Source organism: Phyllostomus hastatus, unplaced genomic scaffold, assembly GCF_019186645.2.
Source record: "Phyllostomus hastatus isolate PE091 unplaced genomic scaffold, TTU_PhHast_1.1 phas_contig_148, whole genome shotgun sequence".
Taxonomy (NCBI): domain Eukaryota; kingdom Metazoa; phylum Chordata; class Mammalia; order Chiroptera; family Phyllostomidae; genus Phyllostomus; species Phyllostomus hastatus.
The window spans coordinates 4,403,141-4,424,684 of record NW_025333607.1 but is presented as its reverse complement, the minus strand read 5'-3'; the positions used below and the strand labels follow the sequence as shown (position 1 = coordinate 4,424,684).

At 54.4% G+C, this 21,544-nt stretch overlaps 1 protein-coding gene across 1 annotated transcript in view; it reads left to right on the top strand.

Annotated features, from left to right (window-relative positions):
- The first annotated feature begins 2,705 nt into the window (after nt 1-2,705).
- The window catches only part of SLC35F3 (solute carrier family 35 member F3), a 256,002-nt gene continuing 237,163 nt past the window's right edge, over nt 2,706-21,544 (top strand). The window contains exons 1-2 of the mRNA XM_045861756.1: nt 2,706-3,034; nt 3,394-3,623. Of these exons, the coding sequence (XP_045717712.1) occupies nt 2,982-3,034; nt 3,394-3,623 (283 nt within the window). The 5' untranslated portion in view covers nt 2,706-2,981. The remainder of the gene's footprint in view (nt 3,035-3,393; nt 3,624-21,544) is intronic.

The window sequence follows — 21,544 nt, the reverse complement described above, 5'->3', positions numbered from 1 at the left end:
TGACGAAGAAAGCCGCTACGACTACTTTTGTGCTGGTTTCCGTGTGGGCGTAGTTTTCAACTCAGTTTGGAAATACAAAAGGCGTGTGATTGTTGGATCACATGGCAAAATGTGTTTGGTTTCTGTAAGAAACTGCGAGACTGCCTCCCGCAGTGGCGGCACCGTTTGGCGTCTGCACCGGCCACGGAGGAGCGTCCCTGCGGCTCCACGTCCGCGCCGGCACGTGGCGTTCTGGATCGCGCGCGTTCCCGCAGGTGCGCAGTGAGCGGCGGGGGTCTCGCGCCTTGTTTCCAGTTGTGATTCCCCCACAGCGCACAGTGTCCGGCAGCATCCCGCCTGCGTACTGGCGATCTGTGTATCATCTTCTGCCACATTCGTCCAGATATTTTGCCAGTCTTTAAACTGGGTTGCTCATTTTCTCATTGTTGCATTTTAAGTGTTCTTATTTTGGGTAAGAGTCCCTTCTCAGAGGTCTTTTGCACACGTTTTCCCAGTGTGTGGCTTGTCACGTTGTTCTTTTGACAGCGTCTTTTCCAGGGGCAGTGTTTAATTTTAACGAAGTCCAACTCATCAATGTTTTATTTCATGGATCATCGCCGATGCATCTAAAACACCATCACAGAACACAAGGTTGTCTGAATTTTCTCCTATGTCATCTAAGATTTTTATAGTTTTTACTGAAGCCTATGACCATCGTCTTGCCTTGGATGTCCCGTTGTTCCAGCTCCATTGGTTGATAACACTGTCCCTTCTTCATCAAATGGACTGTGCTCTTTTCCCAGACATCAGGTGACTTTATTTGTGTGGGTCTATTTCTGCGCTCTCTGCTGAGTCCCACTGATCAGTGTATTCTTCCACCACGACCACCCTGTACGGCCTATCGTAGCTTTACAGTAAGTCTTGAAGCTTGAAGTAAGTCTCCAACTTTGTTCTCCAATATTTTGTTAGCTCTTTAGGGTCGTTTACCTCTCCTATAAAGTTTAGAATTAGTTTTGTTGATGTAAACAAAATAACCTGTTGAAATTTTGATTGGGAGTACATTGAATCTATACATCAAGTTGAAAAGAACTCACATCTTAACAGTATTATCTTCCCACCTAAGAACATGGAATATCTCTCCATTCATTTATTGTTTGATTTCTTTCCTCAGAGTTTTGTAATTTTCCTCACCTGGGTCTTGCAAATATATTCATACCCAAATATTTCATTTTTTGGTGCAAATGTAGCTGGTATTATGTTTTAAGTTTCAAATTCCAATTGTTCATTGCTGGTATGCAGGAAGTCGATTGACTTTTATGCATGAACCTACAAACTTGCGGTAATCAATATTTGTTCCTGGTCAATTTTTAGTCGATTGTTGGAGGGTTTCTACATAGATAATCATGTTATCTGTGAACAAAGGAAGGTTTGCTTCTTCCCAAGGTATACAATTTTAATTTCCTTAGCTTATCTTACTGCAGCAGCTGGGGCTGCAGCGCGATATTGAACATGAGTGGTGAGATGGGGTGTCCTTGCCTTGCTTCTGGTCTTAGCAAGGAAGCTTCTGGTTTCTTTCCATCCTGTTAGAGTTCTGTCAACGTCCGTTATTGATCTGAGAAAGTTCTCTATCCCTAGCTTATTAATTTTAATATAGTTCATTTAGTCTTCTCTTTTTTAAGATTTCATTTATTTATTTTTAGATTTTATTTATCTATTTATTTATTTATTTTATTTCTCCCTCCCCTTTAGGGAAGGGAGGGAGAAAGGGAAATAAACATCCAAGTGCGCTTGCCTCTCACGCGCCCCCTACTGGGGACCTGGCCCACAACCCAGGCATGTGCCCTGACTGGGAACCAAAGCGGCAACCCTTTGGTTCTCAGGCCTGCGCTCAATCCACTGAGCCACAACAGCCAGGGCTAATTTTAATACAATCTTTATATTAAAAAAGTACAAAAAGTAGTGTGTACAATTTGATCCTAATTTTGTGAAAAATATACTTTACATTGGAAAAAAGGTGTGGGAAGGAAGACATAATTTATAGTAGTCATTTGGGGCTGGATAATGGGTATTTTTTTCTTTATATATTTCTGTATTTCCTAAACCTTCCCTAATGAACCTATACGTGTTTTCTTTTCACAACAGCACAATAACATTAGGTAAAGCTATGAGGTATTCTAGAGAGATGGCTGGCGGACAGGAAGAAAAAACGATGGAAGGCCGACTTAAGTGGAAGTGTAAGAAGAGAGGCCTGCTTTAGCCAAGGAGTCGTCTGTGGGACTGGAAGCTCTCTGAGGGCCCGATCTGACTCAACATTCCCCGGCGTAACTAGTCAATTCACCTGTGTCCCAGCTGTGCCTGCAAACTGCCGTTTTATTGATTTGACATTCTGAGCGTGGTCCTCGTGAACATGGGACCAGGTTTCTGTCTTCCCCGTTTTGCTTTCAGTACCGTAGAACGCAGAGAGACAGCTTTATCGAAACCGAGACGAACTGCTGCTGAACCGCTGCTGAACCGGGAGCAGTAGGACCTGACAAGTCTTGGCCCAGGGTAGGAGGAGCGCCGGTGCCTGGTGCCTCTACGGAGCAGAGCGCACGGGCAGCAGCGCCCCCACCTGGCTCCTGCGCGTCCGGCCCGCGCGCACGGCCCGCCCCGGTGCCTCGAGAGCGCACACAGCTGCCAGCGCTCTCCGCGTCCGCGGCTCCCGCGCCCGCGGTGTGCTGGGCCGCAGCGGAGGTGAGGGGCGCGGCGCCCGCTCGGCCCTGCCGCCCCCTAGTTGCAGGGCGCCGGCACCGGCCGGAACCGGGCTGAGCCGCGCCCACGCTGCGCGCCGCGGAGGGAGGTGCTGGGGACGGCGGCGCGGGCGCGCACAGGCAGCGCGGGGCGGCGCGGACCCTCCGCGGGCAGCGCGCCCTGCTCTCCCGGGTCCGCGGCTGTCGGCAGCTCGGGCCAGCGGCCCCTCCGCCTCAAGTCTGGGAGCTCCCCGCTGCACTCTGCCGCTGCCTATGGGGATCAGAGAGTTTCCCGGCGGCGCGCCCCGGGGCAAAGGCATAGACATGTGAGTAGCGCTTGGTGTGGGTGCGCGGGCATGTGGCCCTTTGCAGCCGGGACACCGGGAGGTCTGGGGCTAGGGGAGGGTCGGTGGGCGAAGGGCTCCTCGGGAAGTTCTAGACGTCCTGTCCCTCGGCACTCGCCCCAACCTGTCTTGCCCCGAGGCGCCCGGGGCTGGGCACCAGAGACGGCACCCGACGCCAAGGCTACCACGGGAGCTGAGTGGGCGGTGAGCTGCGGGAGGGAAGCGCCAGCCGTGCGGTGGCACCTGCCCCAGGCGGCTCGGCCGCGCCCTAGCTCGCCTTCAGATCCGTCCTCACTGAATTCCTCCCCTCTCTCCCTCCCGGCCCACCTGCCCGGCCTCAGTGGCATGAGGCGGTCACCGGACGTCAGCCCCCGGAGACTGTCCGACATCAGCCCCCAGCTCCGGCAGCTCAAGTACTTGGTGGTGGACGAGTCGATCAAGGAGGACTGGAAATGGTCGCGCTCTGTGGAGGACCTCACCAGCGGGCCCGCGGGGCTCACGTCCATCGAGGAGCGGATCCTGCGCATCACTGGCTACTACGGCTACCAGCCCTGGGCAGCGAGCTACAAAAGTAAGACCCCTCGCATCATTTCCCCCTTTCGCCGGTGCGCCTCCCCCGCGGTGGTCCCTGCAGCCTCCCAAGCGCACGCAGCGATGCGTCCTGCCGCCCCTTCCCCTCAAGGCTGCCCTGCCTGAAGTTTCCCCAGGCACCTCTCTAGCCTTGCCCCTCCCGATACCACAGTCGGGGAGATATTAGAATCAGTGTGTCCTGAGCTGCAGGCTTCCCTGCAGACCTGAAAGTGTCCCTGGGGGATGCGTGGGGGGCGGTCAGGGCTCAGCTAGACTGCAGACGCAGGTAGCCTGGTTTTTAACTCTTCCCTGGGTCCTCCAGGCCCTGCTGGCGGAGGGCAATTCTTGGCCCTTCCTTTTAGCTCAGTCACTCCCTTCGCCCTGGGTCTTGATCTGCACCCCCCGTGCGTGTGTGCGGGGCTTCTGTTTGGAGCATTCTAGGTTCGGTAGAGGCGAATGGTTGGAGCCAGGTGGAGCAGCTGAAACTTTCCTTTGCTGATGAGCCCCAGGTGGTGGCTTTGGCAGTGCCGCTGGGTCGATGGCCCGGGCATTACCTGTGTGATGGGGGCTCACTGGGGGACACTTCTCTCACTCTGGCAGGGAGAAGTTGACCACAACAAACGGCAGGTCCCCGTGCCTGTAAACTGTAATTAGGTGGCCCCCTCTCGATCGTGTGTTTCCTGGGCAAATAGGGGCTGCCCATAGCGAGTCAGTGAAAGGAACGAGTGTCACTGTGTTCCATTTGTAAAGGAGACTAACAGCTTAGTGATCTTGAGACTTGCTTTTACCCTTTGTCCCTTGAAATTGGAACATTTTTTATTGGCCCTTAGGGGGAAAAGCAGTCCAGCTCCTGTAAATCAATCCTATTCAGCTCTATAAATATGTCTACCTTTAGTTTATTTTCCTAAAACCCTTGATTTCAAGCCAGAGGTCAATGGCATGCTAGCAGTTAGCTGGTTACTTGTAAGTCGTTTGCAGGAAGAAACATAGGATTTCAGTGTGTTCTTTTCATGCCCTTATTTGTTTCAAAAGGGCTGCAGTGATTGCCTTTAACTCCGTATAAACCTTTAAAGGTTATCGGTGTCTCCTACCGTCTCCTGCTCAAATGGGAGCTGATGGATTGGTTTTGGATCGCAGGAGGAGGGCAGAGCCCCGGGTTCCCTCTGCAGCTGAGAACCGGTGGGCAGAGAACACTGAGAAGGCTCCAGAAAACCCACTGGGAACCGTTTCTCTTGTAGATAAGGACAGGATCCTCAAATTGTACTTCTGCTTTTAAAATTTCTCTCAGGAATTTTCTGTGCCTTGCTTCTGGTCTCTGCTTTCCGAGTGACTGCAGACAGCGGTATAAATCACAGCCTTCAGGGACTCGCCTGTTTCGCCCCGGGAGGCACAATCAGGTTTATCCCTGTGACTCCACGTGTGACCAGCCCCTTGTGCTTTGTAGGGATGTTCACCAAGGTGCGTGGCTTGGGGAGCTCACGGCAGCGGTGACTGGGTTTGGTGCAAGCATGCTGTGTCCCTGGGACAGGGGGCAGGCCGTGGGGGAGATGAGCCCCTCGCTCCACCAGCGGTCGTCTCCGATGCTGTCCCGCCGCCGTGGCTTTGCCGGAGCAGACACCGGCAGACAGGCGACAGGGGTCGTCGTCATGCTGGAGGGAGGTCGGCTCCCTCTGCACCCTGTTCCCGCGAAGCGGCTTCTCTGTTCCAAGGCACTTGCTTCTTACCAACATGCTTTCGATGACAACTGACATTTTGATGAATTAATTGGATTTTAAGTGTTTAAATTTAGAGAAACTAATGTTTTATTAATACAGCCAAAGACATTTTAAGAGCAGCGCTTCGGCTGTTTTGCCATTTTACCCAAGTAGGGAAAGAGTAATGAAGACGCTCGTGTCGCCTTGGAGTCACCTTTCCAGGTGGCCTGTCTCTGTCCCCGCTGAGGGAGTTGCCAGTGACCATTTCTAGACTCTTGGAGATGTCTGAGTGAGTTCCCCTGGGGGCAGCAGGAGTTGTTTGAACGACCAGGCATGCATCGTGTCCGTTTGCTTTCTAGACCTAGTTTGGGCAGTGAAGGTCGATGAGGGGACTGTGAACAGTGCAGACGGCTGACGAGCCGCACTCTGGACGAGCGCCAGTTTGGAAGGGACTGTTCTGGAAAACCCTGAGAGCCCCTGGGTCTGAGAGGGCTGGGCCGTGTGGAACACCCTCCTGGGGACCAAACTGGAAACAAGCAGGTTGGAAGGGTCGAGTTGCTCTTTCCATGGCCGGCGTCCGTCCTCCGAGCACCCACACCTGGGCAGCATCCTGGGCAGCTCCTCGATCCCCAGCTGTGGGTGCGCCCGGAGCCCGGACGGCAGGGGTGGTCTCAGCGTCTCCTCTGCAGACGCCTGTGGGTTGAGTGAGGGGCCGCCTGCAGGACGAGAACCTCTCACGCACCCCAGCAGGGATCCGTGCTGACCTCCCCTTAGTGTGAAAGTGCTTCACCCCGCCCTTCCTCTTCCACCGCAAGCATCATCCTTGACCTTCTGAACCATCGACTAGACCAGAATTCTCGATGGCAGGCTTTGGTGGAGCCCATGATTACTCAATGTCAGCACCATTGACAGCTTGTACTGAGTAATTCTTTTCTTTTTGGGGGGTGCCCCGTGCATGTCAGGGTGTTTAGTAGCATCCCTGGCCTCCAGCATCCCCCGCCATGACAACCAAAAACGTTCCCAGACTGTGCCCAGTGTCCCCTGGGAGTGCGCCTCTGCAGGAGGAGCCCTCCCTGGCCTGCTCCCAGGCTGAGGCTCCCGGGGCCACCTCTGTCTGCTGACGACGGTGCGCCCGGCAGGCCCGCCTTCTGCAGTCCCCACCTCTCGTCCTTCCTCCCGGACCGCTTAGGCCTTCGTGACCCGCCAGGTTAGAATGAAGAGCTCCCTGAAAGAGCCTGTGGTGTCTCTCCCACACCCACTCACCACAAATGGGTCCCTCGGAGGACATGCGTTAGAGTTCAGGACAGTTCAGGTGGTTTCTCTTCATGACCCTGTCCCCTCCCACCTCGCCCACAGCTGAAGGGAAGTGGCTGACTGGCATGCCTTCTGATGCCCCCACGGGGGAGGAGATGGCTGTGGAAGGGAGGGCAAGGGGTGGAGGTCAGGGGTAGGGCTCCGTGCAGTGGACGCCTGGCTGATGCGTGGGGATTGGCGGATTTCGCCACGGGGGCAATGGCAGTCCCGTATCTGGGAGATGCCGCCTGGAGCCTCTTATGCAGCATGAAGGAGCATCTATAAACGCTCCTTTATTTTCACTCATTCATTTAGCAAACTTGTCTGGGGCACGTACCCTATGCTGGAACGCAGAGATGAGAGAGAGGAGACACAGTCACCGCCCGGGGTGCCCCAGCCGAGAGCCAGACCCGCAGGTACCTGCATCCAGGAAGTAGATCCACCACTTCCAGGTAGCAGGGCGTGTCCCTTTGCAAAAAGTTTCCCTAAAGGGCGTTTTCACATAGTGAGCTCACAGACATGTTTCTAGCAAAGAAACCTTTCAGGAGGAGCTTTGAAAAGTCATGTGTATTGCTTGAAATGAGGTCTACCTGCCTCTAGTGTTCTTAATATCATGCAGTGCTGGTGTGTTCAGATAAAAATGACTTTACAAATGCTGGTGGGTTCAATTTTAATGCATTTGTAGAGTGGAGGGTGGGCAGGTCTCAAATGACCACCCACCCCTCTCTAGCTGGGTGGTCACTTCCACCTGCCACTGGAGACTTGAACCTCGGCCGGGAGCCTGTGTGGCACTGAGCAGTGACCAACTCACGTGGTGACAGGGGATCTCAGGATTCAAGAGCCTCCTGGTTTATAATGCTAGAAAGGGACCCTAAGGGGTGGGGGTGGGGTGTGTGGAGAAAGACCCTCTTCCGGCTCTCTCTGTGCCACCCTCATGGGTGCGGCACTGTGAGTGCAGGGCGCCGGGCGCCGACCGTTCTCACGGGTGAGAACCGGAACGGAGCCTCGTGGCGTTGTTGATTCTGTGGTGAGAAACTTCTGTCTGGTCTTCCCCAAACAGTAAAGGTCAGGTCAGTGACTCAAAAATGACCCGCCTGTAAGAGAACGATGATTTGGTTACTTTATCGAGACATCTAGAACGGAGCCTGGCATTTGGAAACACCAGACTGAAAAGATGTTAAAATAAACCAGTTAGAGGGGATGGGGGCTGGGGGTGGGGGGACGTGACCGTGAAGTGTAGCAGTTCCTGTTGTCTCAGGGAGTAAGTTTTATTCCTGCCAATGATTTACAAATACTTTCTGGAGACGGGAAAGGATTAAAATGCAGACCAGTTATTTTTTAAAGGAAACGCCGTGCTCCTCGGGACCCTCAGATGACGCACAGGTGTTGCAAACCCTTGCACCTGGTGGTGAAGGGCAGCGGGCCCACGTGCTCGCCTGTAGGAAGCGGCCTCCCCGTCTTTGACATGGGCCGGGCCCACGTTCTCGCCTGTAGGAAGCGGCCTCCCCGTCTTTGGCATGGGCCGGCAGGGAGCCGTCTCTTGTTTTCAGGAGCCCGTCCGGAGTCTCCTCCCAGGGCACTGAGCCTGAGAGCCTCCTGCCGGGAGCCTGTCCTTTCCTTAAGCAGCTGGAAAAATGCAGGTTGATTGCACTAAAGAAATTAATCCACTGGTGTGTGAGCTGAGCCACTGAACTCCGTTAAGCATTTTACTGAGTGTCGATAAGGAGACTCATTGGAATTCCATCCCTGACCGCAGGAGGGGACGACGTGGTCCCTTGAACGCTTCAGGGGGAGCAGAGCAAAGGGACCCACGGGGAGCTGAGTTCACAGCCCAGCTTCCTCCCTTCGTACAAAGGTCACCAAGTCAGTGGCCTCCGTGAACCTCTGTTTTCTTACCTGCAAACTGAGGGACAGTGTCGCCACTTTGCAGGGCTGTCGTGAGGAGTGAATAAAATAAGGCGTCTACATCGTATCTAGCCTTTTGCCCGGCATCTATACACTATTTTCATGTATTCGTTTATTAAACTTGGTGCCAGCACCCAGAGATTGGTGGTGGAAGATGTAGATTTGCCCTCAAATCTCACAGACTAGTGGGAGAGAAACGACACCTGAAGTGACGACATGGAGGGACCACAGCTGGCTTGGGTTGCTTCGGGAGGCCTTTCTCAGGGTGGGGGGTCCAGCGCAGCAGCTGGAGAGCAGTCAGCCTGGGGGGGGGGGTGCAGGGGCAGGGCTCACACCCCAGGCAGGGGCCGGTGTGTGCACGTGGCAGTGGCAGTGTCGTATGCAACTCCTGGGAGGTCATTTGGCTGGAGCACAGCTCAGTGGCCTGGGTATCACAGAGGCAGCTTCAAGCATGAACCGCCTCTGCTGGTAGGTTATGCTCTGGTCACCTGACCTGCCATCCTGAGGTGCACCAAGGCATGTCCCCTCACTCATTCAGGCCCCAGCGCAGGTGCTGCCTCCTCCAGGGTGCCTCCCTGCACGTGTCAGGTCTGGTGAGCGTCCTTGCCAGCTGCCACAGTGCTGTCACTTCTCAGGCATGTTGTCACAGCTAGTGTGAGCGTGCTGCTGACACTCACAGGTGACAGGCTTTGTAAGGGCAGGGCTCTCTGCTATTCTGCAGCCTGAGGTGTGACACTTGGCACAGGGTGATTCTTCAACTACCCCACGTCTCTGGCACCTGAGCCAATAAACACTAGTTACATTGGGTAATGAAACTCCATCCATGTGCACACACACACCCAGCCTCAAGCATTCACACTTCTGCGGGGTCTCTCGGAATTCGCCTGTGTGGAGCACTGCTGACCGCTGCTCTCAGTCAGAGGCTGGGACACTGTCCCTCGGTCTCCTGTCTCCACCTGAACTCCGCTGACAGCCCCGACCTCTGTGTGGCGTGGGCCGGTCTCCTAGACAGTGCTGTGTCTAGCTGTGATGACCTCTCTTGCAAAGTGGTGTGGAGGGGCCCCGGGAAGACGTGAAAGTGGGTGAGGGGAATTGAGAAGGTGCTCTACAGGCCAGAGATAGGACTGGCAGGTGGCCAGGGGTGGGGGAGCGGAGTGAAACAAGCAGAGGCCATGTCTTTATGAGGCTGCTGGAGCTGACACCTTTGGGACTGTCTTCCCGGCCCACCTCCCCTTTCATTGCATCATGCCATCGGGGTGGGCCCTGGGCGCATACCCGCTCAGGCTCTCCCTCCTTGAACTGCAAATGAAGGTCTAGTCTGGGGTGTCCTGTGAGTGTGGGAGATGCTGTGAGGTGGCTGTTCTGGCTTCAGTGTGGTTGGTTGAGGAGGCAGAGAAAGCGGGTCTGGGGAGACAAAGAAGAATAAGGCAGTTTGTAAAGCCCGGGCCACTTCCAGGGCTGCCTGCAGGTCCTGTCTCCCTCCCGGGCCGGTGTCGTGCCGCAGCCCCTCCGAGTGCCCGAGCCTGCACTGCAGCGTCGCAGCCGTCTTCCTGCACCATGAGCGCAGCCTTCCCGGCACAACGCAAACCCCACTCGGAGCAGCAAGGTTTCCGAGCGCTTCTACTCGGGCCGTGGAGAACGAAACAAGGATGTGTGCGTACCCAAGAACTTCCACCGGAAGTGAGACGGGGCTTCCTGCCGCTGAGATGAAGGTGATCCTGGAGCCTGGGTCACGGGGAGTGCTGGGAAGAGGCGGCACCCGGGACTGGCGGGATGGAGTGTGTGCCCCTCCGGGTCAGGCGGTGGGGCAGGTTTTTTTTAACACGTGATGTCTTGGTGTCGGTTCAGCGGGAGTGCGTCTTGATCAGGAGGGTGTAGACCCGCTGTATTCCCTCCCTGCGGAGCCTAGAGACGGACCGTGCAGTTAGGAACCTGGTCCCTTCCTCTGGTGGACAATGGTGATGGCCCTTGGACAGTTGTCTAGGGCAGGGGCACACACTTTTCTCACGCAGCCTGAGTCGGCCTTGATTTATGACGGCATTTGGGGTCATGGGAGAGAAATGGCTCCTCTCTGGTGATTTACCACGCATGAAGCTGGAGGCCGTTTGGGGCTCCCGAGACTTCTCACAACAGTCGTCTGGTTTGACAGGCAATCTCTGCAACATTCAGGTTTTCTCCTTGTCAGTCGGCGGTGTCTCGTCTGTTGGATGAGGTAAGGCGTGGTTAGGAAATTATTTTTATGCTTCTTCACCATCCACTTCATAACAGTGCAGGGTTGTAAACATCTGGGTATGTCCTCCAAGGTTTGTTCCAAAGGGTCGGAAGAAAAGTGTTTCTTACTGAATGTTGATTTTGACTCCTTATTTTTCTGTTTACGAGGTGAGTCTGCTCATTTCCAGTGAACGTATATTAAGATGTTCTCTTCATTTTTTTTAAAGATTTTATTTATTTATTTTTAGAGAGGGAAGGGAGGGAGATAGAGATAGAGAGAGAGAGAGGGAAACATCAATGTGCAGTTGCTGGGGGTTATGGCCTGCAACCCAGGCATGTACCCTGGCTGGGAATCGAACCTGAGACACTTTGGTTCGCAGCTGGCACTCAATCCACTGAGCTACACCAGCCAGGGAGATGTTCTCTTCTTAAAAGAAAGAACAGACTTTCAGCTGTGGGTGTGAGATGGTGGGGTCTTGTGCATTCTCTCGTCCGTGCACGTGTGGGAGTTTAATGGACACTTTTCATGGAGGAGTGCGTTGTGCGGTGTGTGGCGCCTAGGACAGACCTGATGTCCCCTCCGCTGTACATTTTAAAAGAGCACATTGGCCATTGAGATAGTTTGAAGACCATGGAAATGCATGACCCGGAATAGCAGATTTCAAGAGTTTATCCAAACTCTTTTACTTTTAAGTCAGCGTTTTGTTTTATTAAATATTCATCCTAAAATTATCTTGTAGATGTATCTGATGTGTTTTCAAAGTGACAAGTAGGTAAAGCTTATATAACTAGAGTTTATTCTGAAACCACTAGAGGACTGGCTCCCGGTGTGTGTGTGTGGGGCCGGGGGGTTGTGTTTGCTTTGCCTGTAGGCTGTGTTGCACCTTGTGATTCTCCCAGAATCCATCCAGGGGTTTCACTGTGGTGGCTAGAAGGTGAAGAAAGGAACCCATGGGCTAGGCAAGGGCTTCAGAAAATCACTGCAAGAAATTTCAAACACCACTTATGAGAGGGTTCATTTGTAAATGGTGGAGACCATTCAGACCATGAAAACTACTGTGAATGCACATCCATCCACCCACTCACCCACCCGCCCACCCACCCATCCATCCATCAAGCCACCCACCCACCCATCCATCCATCCATCCACCAAGCCACCCACCCACCCAACCACTCACTCACTCACCCACCTACCCATCTATCCAGTCATCTGTCTCTCCATCCGTCCAGACAGCAAATCACTCACTGCTTCTAAGAGGCAGTAAATGTATTCATGTCTAAGATAAACATACACTAAGTATGTAGTACAGTTACTATTTCCTAGAAAATTACATAGTGGGGAGGCAAGACAGACACATGTCGGACCAACCATGTGTCTGTCATTGGCGCTTCCCTAACTGAACACCCCGGGGGCCGTGCTGGATCAGCCTGGCACTGAACTCTGTGTCGGTCACGTCACTGTGTGAGAGTTTACTGGAGGGTGCCACCAACCACTAGCTAGCGACGGCAGGACAGGGTGCCAGGCCCCTGGGAGCATCTTGTTCTCTTCCTTTTCCTCTAAAAGACTTGAGCTTGGCCGCTTTCATCCGAGTTCTCGTTTGTTCATTTGATGTATCGTAGCCAGTCAGCCTTTTTTCCTCTTTCATGAAACCATGCAGCAACAAAGCTCTTCGACTGGATTGATGAGATCAAGCCACTAGCCCAGAACTGTCTTCCCCTGTTTCCTGCTGCTGTTGGTCTGTTTCTTCCCGGCTGCAGGGAAGGCAGCCTGAGACCCACGCGTTTTTCTCCCTCTAATGAGGGCCGGGCGGAGAGAGCCCAGTGTTTCAAAGGGGCGGGGTTGGCTCCCGGCTCTGCCTGCTCTTCGCGGCACAGCTGCACATGGTGTTCCAGCACTTTTCACGATCCCTTCAGGAGAAAATCCTCACATCCGTGGGCGCTCTCTTTTAAAGCTCTTCTGTTGGCTGTTCAGTTCAGGAGCCATAACACTGTCCAGCTCAATAGAGGGGAAGGGAGCAGTGTCTCTAAGGGCACCTCCACTTGTATGTATTGACGAGACTCAGAACATCCTGCTGAATGTGTCTGTTACTTTCCAGGGGCTGGAGCCTGTTCTGCAGTTCCCTGCGTGTATGGGGGGGCGTCTGAGACTCTGAGACCTGGCTGGGTTGTTGGAACACACTGTCGCTCATGCTCAGCCCTCTCTTCCTATCTCGGTCTCCTCTCTTCTCCACCCCGTGGAAGAGACCCCGTGGAAGTCTGCGCGCCGATAGAAGGCTATGCCTCTCTGGAACTGATGCTCCCCGGTGGCCCCAGAGTGACCCAGAGTCACTGGAATCCACACCCAGAGTCCTGGGCTTCTCTGCTGCTTTCCGGTTGCTGCGGCTCCTTCCGGGGAGGGAGGAGGCCTGAGCAGCCAGGGTCCCTGCCACCATGTGCCTGATCCCGGGCCAGGAGGTGCTAATAGTTTTCTTCCCGTGACTTGGTCTCTTGTCCCTGCACGGGGACGGCCTCGCTGTTTGCGTAGAGGCGTCTGTGTTGCTTTGGGGGAAACGCTGTATAAAGAAAAGCACTGTGATTGTCCCTTATGTGACACGCAGTGCTCCCTGTGTCGTGCGTCACTCACACACATCTGGTCACCGCACGGGTCCTCCCTTGGCCCTGCGTGTGGACCGAGACTGCAGAGAATCTCCAAGGGCCTTTGGCAGCTCAGGACGCTTGGCAGGGTTCCCCTTGTGGCGGGGGGGGGGGGTGCCTGGGAAGACATGTGGTCGCGGTTTGTGGGTACGGAAACAACACCCAGGGGTGAGGAGACCACGCGGGGATAGTGTTGTTTTTGCCTCGAGGTGAATACCTGAGACTCGGGGGCCGTGTTAGGAGTTATGGGGGTTCACGTGTTAAAAGGGAAGATCTGCTCCTCAATAATGAGCAAAAGGAGACCCTCTCGGAACCTGCCGCAGACAAGAACGGCAGAGGAACCGCAGCGAGTTGACCGCACATGGAAACACCTGATAGGTTTCAGAATGAAGTTCAAGGTCAGGGGAGTGCCCAGTGGAAGGCGAGGCTGGGGTTCGGATTGTGACAGTTCTCGAGAGAAGCATGCGTGAAGGCAGCAAAACTGAGGGAGGAGAGGTGACGGCCACTTTATGGGGCTGCGTGGAGGCCGTCTCCGGTGGATCTGGGCACGGAGCCCTGTTGGGTGAATGCCCAGACTGGCGTTGCTGGGCCGGCGGTGTCGGGGACAGACTTCAGTGGGTTCTCCAGCGGCCCCCCTTCCCTGCTGTCAGCGCTCCAATCAATAGTCGCTCATCGGGGGTGTGGGCGGGGCCTGGAGCGAGCTTCTCGCCCATGGAACACCGTGCGTGGAGGGATACAGTCCTAACCCGAGTTATGCTGTGTGGCCTGCGAGTCTGTCTTGCCAGCAGGCTCTCTTTCCATCTCCTTTCTCCCGGGCCAGCCTGGACAGGACAGCTGACAGTGTCAGGCGCCCATGTGGCAGAGAACTGTGGGTGGCCTTCAGTAGCTGAGAGTGGCCTCCGGCCGACAGCCAGCAAAACAAACGAAGCGTTCAGTCCTCTGACTTCAAGGACCTGGAGGCCGCCCGCCAGGCACCCAGGGGGACAGGAGGGCCTTCCCTGGTCGGGCCGCAATGAGGACCAGCCCCGGCCGGCATTGGAGTTTCATCTCCATGTCTTGGGGGAGCAGAGAACAGGCCCGAGACACGTCTACCTCGAGGGCCAGGGGATGGCGCCAGGTGTCCGGCTGCCTGAATTCCGGTCTTGGTGCTGCCGTTAACTGGGTGTCTTGACCAGGTCAGCCTGGCCACCCCTTCTACGTTTGGTGAAGGGGTTTGGCAAGATCACATCCCGAATCCCCACCAGCATAGTTCAGTGAGTCCACGATTTATCTCTACCCACTGAGAACATCATCTGCTCCGTGCTGGGGGGGTGGGGGGGGTCCCGACCTTTTGGCGTCTCTGGGCCACACTAGAAGGGGAAAAGTTGTCTTGGACCACACAGTAAATACACTGTGACATGTAATCACAAAAAAACACCTCAATGTTTTAGGTAAATTTACGATTTTGTGTTGGGCCACATTCATAGCCATCCTGGGACACATGCGGCCCGCAGGCCACGGTTGAACACCCTGGGTTTAGAGGTTAAAGAAAAATTAGGAGACTAAACAAATTGATGTCTTATCTGGAAAATCAGCCCAATCTGAACCTCTGCTTCAGTCTGTAGGGGACTGCGCCCACGACTGGACGGACTCCCGGGTGCTAAGTCCGAGGAAAGGGGCAAACCTGAATGAAAGACTTCCTTTCCATTCCACCACTCTTATTTTCAACTTCTTTTGGTTCGTTGACCAAAAATATACCGACCAAATCTTCTTTGATGAATCACAGTGGACACTGAAACTCGGGAGCTGTCTCGGTTGCATTTCAAAGCTTTGAAGAGGAGAGGCATAACAATTTAGGTTTCTAGAGCAATCCTTAAAGAGAATGAGGGTTCCGGCGGGGCTGCTGAATGCCCACATTTTGGGGGGCAGAAGGGGCGACCAGGAGACCTAACACCGGTCCCCCCAGGTTGGTTCTGTGAGACACTCACAGGGGGGCTTTCAAATGCATCTTTTGAAAAAGCTGCACTGCTGGGGAAGCCACCTGAAGGCTCAGGTGCGCGGCTGGTGCCGCCAGAGTCAGCGGGGCGGGAGCCGTCCGTGGGGGTGAGAGAGAACAGTGGGGAAACGCTGAAAGGTGGTGAGGAGGCCCGGCTTTGGGGGTTGCCCCTTTGAGAAGGACTGCAAGGGGAGCCACTCCCTCCACCCCCCACCCCCTTTACAGAGAGCTTTGTTCCACTGTGGCAAGTCCTGGTGAAGAGAGCGTCAGACACATGGGGAGGGCTTAGTGGGCGCCGGCTTCGTCCCTCTCTGCAGTTGCAGCAGGAGCTTCCTTTGATGTCACTGGGGAAGCTGGCCGAGGCTGGCCTTTTGCTTTCCTCTCTCCGCAAACAGGCACCATGACTTCCTGCCCGGCAGGCTGTGGGCGGCCGAAGGCTGGGGGAGGACTGTGGAAAGGTCCATTTGTGAAGGCCTGGTGTACTTCTGGGCCTCTCAGAGCCCTGGGGGCGTCTGTGAGCGGTGCAGGCTCAGTCAGGATTTCAGCACGAAGTACTCCATCGTCCTGTTCGGGACCCTGTCCGGGACCCTGTCCGGGACCCTGTCATGTGAGTGGTTCGCCGTTCTGCGAGTGCTGCTAAGAAGGACGTGGTGGGACAGCAAATGCACCCAGCTCTGACCTGGATGCACATTTTATCCGTCTGATTAAAAGGGAGGGGGCTCTGTCTGTGGGTGCCTCCTGAGTCAGGCCCTGGGGAAACTGCAGGCCCCCGTCACTCTCTGGTTCCTCATTCCCCGAGATGTGTTTGCTGCCTGTGTTTCTCCTGTATTTGTTACTGCAGCTTTTCTGTGCAGATGAATTTCTGTCCTTATTCTGAAAAGAAACATTCACAAATCCGTTTATATAATCCAGATAATTCCCTGATAATAAGTAGTCAGCTAAATGGGTTATATATATTTTTTAATATTTTATTTCTTTTTAGAGAGGGTAAGGGAGGGAGAAAGAAGGAGAGAAACATCCATGTGTGGTTGCCTCTCCCGCACCCCCTACTGGGAGCCTGGCCAGAGACCCAGGCATGTGCTCTGACTGGGAATCGAACCTGTGACCGTTTGGTTCCCAGGCCAGCACTCAGTCCACTGAGCCACACCTGCCAGGGCAGGTTATATTGTCAAGCTGTCGAAACCCATGTGTATTTAACTTGCTTTAGAAGCTACCATTAGACAAGGAAACACATTTTACCAGAAATATTTTAGTAAGCCATTTTCAAAATACATTCTCACTGAAATAAAATATCCATAATGAGGTATATGCTGTAAGTGTACAGCTGGATGGATTTTTACAAAGTGGAAATTTCCCACATCCACACCAAGAAACAGAATATTACGGGCGTGCAAGCAGTTTCTGTGTGACCCCTGTGTAGGAGCTCTCCCTGGTGAAGTGATAAAAAAAAAAAAGCCATGCGTTTTCACTCTGATGTGAAGGTAGCTCCCTACAGAGGCGGGAGGTGGTCCGATGGACATCTAGCCAGATCCTGTCTGCATGAGGAGGCTGTGTCCACCACTGGCACGTTGTCAGATGACCCAGGTGTCTTCCGGACATCCTAACAAGGGGGTCCGTCCACCATCCTTCTTGGGAGCTTTAGGCTTACTTCATAACCACAATGTCCCTTTCAAAGAACTGTCCTCCAGGCAGCTCTCTGTGCTGAAATCCCTCCTGCTCACGCGTGTTTGCCCGCCTGCGTCACCGGCTGCCTCCACACTCGGGTCCGAGTTAAAGGTCTGGACTGATGGGTCCAGTCTGCCAGTCTCTGTCTGGTTCTGTGGGCTGCTTTATCTGGGGGCAGAGTGGTTCTCCCTGCCCTTTGCGAGTCTCACGGTGCCGGACTGGACACTGGCTGCTGCGTGTACAGGAACGGGAGAGACCGTGTTATTGGTCACTGGTGCTCAGAAGTGGGCCCACATCTTCTGGGTCCGGCCGTTGGTGTGGGGGTGTGGGCTGAGGGAGCCTAGCTGGGAACTGACCCAAGTCTGGGGTTGGGGGTTCACTTTAGCCCGCCCCAGCAGCACTGGGTCTGTGCGTGTATCCCAAGGAGCGGATTTCCCGCCTCGCCCCTGGAGTGAGCTGGCTCTGCTGCCCTTGCTGCCCCAGGAGCAGGAAGTTTCTGGACCCGCGGCGTTGCTTTGTGAGGGAGAAGGGTTGGGAGAGTGGGCAGGCTTCGTGCCATTCTCGCCGCCCCTGCTCACCTCCCACAAGCCTGGGCCACCCTGACCAACCGCTTCTCCCTGTCCCCACCCCGCACCCACTCCTCCTAGTGGGCTACTGCGGAGGCTCAGCGTGGGTGCACCTCCCCTGCGTCTGAGTCTTCCAGCTCTCCCACGCCGATCCACTAGTCTACACTCCGCCTCGGAGGACTCATTACAGGTTCAGCTGACTTCGTCCTGCCCCCGGTACGGAGGCTGCCTCTTCCTCCGTTGCTCAGCTACAGGTGACTCAGGGGGCATCACCTTTGGAGCACTCGTCGCTCTGGATTTCAGTTAACCGGTTTGCCTGGCCACTTTTGCTCTCTGATGGGCTCAATAAATACTGCAGTTTTGTAGGTAATCCATCTCTTTTCTTCTTGTTGTTTGGGTAACGTTCTGTTGGTTCTTTCCACATCACAAGAAGTAGAGCTTGATTCTGAGTTTTAAACTGATGTTGATTATGTGTGTGTTTCTGGTGTTAGTAATATTACCAACTTACCAAGAGGTAAGAGGCAGCTCATACCACTGCGTACTGAAACCCTCCCTCCGTTGCTGTGACCCCTCTAGCGTCCCGGGTTAGCCTCGTGAGGACAAAGGTTCCGGTTTTAGGAGCATTACTGCTCTTTTGCTAATTGTATGTGAAGTGGGAGCAGAGTAGCCTCTCCAGCTCAGTGCCGGGGAGAAAGCGCTGACTCCTTAAGTAAGTTTTTCTAAGTTGCTGTCGCGTCCCTGCCATAAAGGTGTGTCATACCTTTGCTAAATGTCTCACAGCCCACGCCTGTCATTCTACAAACTCACGTGTCAGAGCAGGAGGGGAGGGAGTAGGGGCGTTTGGGACATACCTTCTGGAGTCCCGTCCAGTGCCAACATCTGCTTGCAGACTGGCGTTTCATGACAACACCTGTCCCTTAGTGTGTAATAATCTTGACCTCTGCTCCCACCTGCCCCAGGAACCCAGCAGTCCATACACTTGGCACCAGATGGCTTCCCCACACCAACACGAGATGCTCCCCCAGGGTTCCTGGACCGGGGAGAGTGGAGAGCCTGCCCTGACGGGATGGGAGGCAGGAAATTGAATGCTGCTCGGGGCGACCTGCCCTCAGCACAGGAGATGCGGGGGGGTTAGGAAGTGGGGTCTCCAATAAAGGCTTCAGCCAAGACGCACAGAGTAGCTAAATGCAAACCAAGTGGAAGGCTTAGGATAGCCACTCTGTTAGAAATTCAGGATGTGATGTATCTTTGTGACTAAAAAAAAAGAAAAGGAGAAAACGCGTCCGCAGCTGTCTGTCTGCAGCCATCTGCCCCCGCTGGACTGCAGCCTGTCTGATCAGCCGTCTGCTTGTGCTCGCCCAGTGGCGTGGAAGCTAAGACTCTCCCTGTGAATGCGAAGGCATCATTTATTCTGTATCAGCACCGCATTTCCCTGCCAGAGTTGTCCGAGGTTTTGGAAGAGCTCGTCTGAGATTCTCTCACGTAGGCAGAGCAGAGCTTTTGAAGTGTCTGGAAAAGGGAATGATGGGACCAGATTTTCATTCTGAACAATCCACTCTGAAACAGAGTGGAGGCGGGACCAGAAAGACTGCTCGGTGAGGAAGAGAAATGCTACGCTCTAGGCAGGAGAAAATACGGACCCAGTCAAGGCTCGGTCAGTGCAGATGCAGAAGGTGGGCTGGATGCTTGGGCGGCCCAGGGAGGAGTGGTGGCATGTGGCGGGCGCAGGAACGGGGGTGAGGAGACCCTGATGTTCACACTGCTGTTGCTGGGCAGGGCGGCGGGTCCTCAGGGTGTGACATCCAGTCGTTTGCTCGAGGTCATTTTCAGAAGTCAGGAGAGAGGTTTGGGGTGATTGCAGTTATCAAATTCCAGGTGACAGGAGACAAATGAAGCCGTGACGCAGTGCCATTACTCTCCCTGATTACCTGGGGTTCCTGGTGACAAGTATCTGAATCACATGCAAAAGGTAATTTCTCCAAGAGCATTGCAGGCACAGCTAAACTAGGGGAGACTGAGCGACCAGGCCTGGGAAACGCACCTGTTGCGAGGGGGCCGGGTACCAGGAAGCAGAGACCCCCGCAAAGTTCACACGGGAGCAGCAGGCCAGCAACTGATGAACCTGACCTCCAGTGGGCCCGCTATCTTAGCTTCACTTGCTCAGGATTTACAGGCATCGGATTGGCTGAGTCTGGGTCACGTGGTCTGCCTCTGGCTACACCAGGAAGCAGGGTGTTGACTCTTGTGCCTTGGTTTAGGTGGTTGGAAGCTCAACTGGGGTCAAGCTCAGAATATCACCTCTGTCAAGGCTGTACTCAGTGGGGACCCCCCCCCCACAGATGGATATCGGGATATTCAGGAGGGGATGGGAGCTGGGAAACAACGGAAGGGTCATTATGCCTGAGGAAGGTCGGCGAGGAATAAAAGGCTAAAAATGGATCAGTGGACAGACGACGGACAGATGGACATACGGATGGAAAGGAACTAGTGCAGGAAAATGAAGAGTCAGAAGACAGAAGGAAAACAGATAAGAGAACACAGGGTCACAGAAGCAAGGAAAGGGGCAAGTGGCGAGAAGCAGGACGGGGTGGCCACACAGCGCAGTTCAGTGCTCGGAGCAGTTCGGGAGGAGAGGGGGTGAGAAGCGCCCGCCTGGCTCATCGGTGGGCTGCGGGGGTGGGGGGGGGGGTGGTCTGAGCACCAGTCCCCTCCTCCACGCAGAGTTTGGGACGGAAGCACATCTGTCCTGGTCTTTCTTAGGACGCTTCCGTTTCTTTCACGTCGCTAGGGCCTGAAAGTGGAAGCTAGTGCTTCGTGCATCGAGCTGCATAATTAAATACTGCTTCCTGCCTAATGGGCTTGGACCCGGCCTAACAGAGCACCGCTGGGAGCGCGGTGGGTCCCCACTGCACAGAAGAGGGGAGGTCCTGGCTGGCGTCCGCACCATCTCCTTCCCAGGGTGGGATGCAGCGTGCGTGTAGCGGAGAGTCGAGGGCGGCTGTCGCCGCAGCTGAGATGTCAGGGGGCCCGAGTCAGCGTGGTCGCTCAGCTCCTGCTCCTGACACCTGCGGGTTCCCTTGTGGGAGGACCACTTACAGAAATCAGTGTGAACCCTGATTCGTTCGGGAAGAACGGTTCACTTCAGTTCTCTTGTGACTTGAAGCAAGGCAGAGCGCGATAAACCCAGGGAGGAAGAAGGACCTGGGGAGCTACGGAAACCACCAAAAGCTCAGAGGTCAAAGGCCACAGTGGCCCTGGTTTCCATATTTAAAAATACTTTTTAAATTGTCAAAGTATTCCCTGGCTGGATGGCTCAGTTGGTTGGAGCATCATCCTGTACACCGAAGGGTTGCGGGTTCGATCCTTGGTTGGGGCACCTGCGGGAGGCAACTGATCGATGTTTCTTTCTCTCCCTTCCCCGCCCCTTTCCTCTCTCTTGAAAATTAGTGAACGTGTCCTCAGTGAAGATTTAAAAAATTGTCAAAGTATTATGGTAAATTTAAGCAATGCATACAAGCGATAACATAAAATACCTACCCCGCCCAGTTTTCTAGAGCTACTCCCTAAAGGTAACCACTGTGTATATTTTCTGTTTTGATACTGAATTAGTTCCATCACAGACATCCGCACTCAGACACAGCCACACCTGTGTGTTTTGCTAGAATGGGATCACAATTGGCAGCGATCTGCACCTTGCTCTTTAATAACACACACATAATACCGTGGATGAGTTTCAGCGCCAGTACCTGCCAATCACACAGCGAGATGGCAGATGTGAACGCTGAACTTACTTCCACGTAACTGTTTGGGTTTGAGGGAGACACAGAGAAAGGCCGAGAGATGCGGAGACAGGTACACAGAGAACAGGAAGGAAACACGCTTTGCACGGTCCAGCTGACCCCGCTGGTCCTCTGCGCCATGCGCTCCTCCCTCCGTAGGTCTCATCCCTCCTGCGCACGGGGTGTGCGCCGCACCAGCC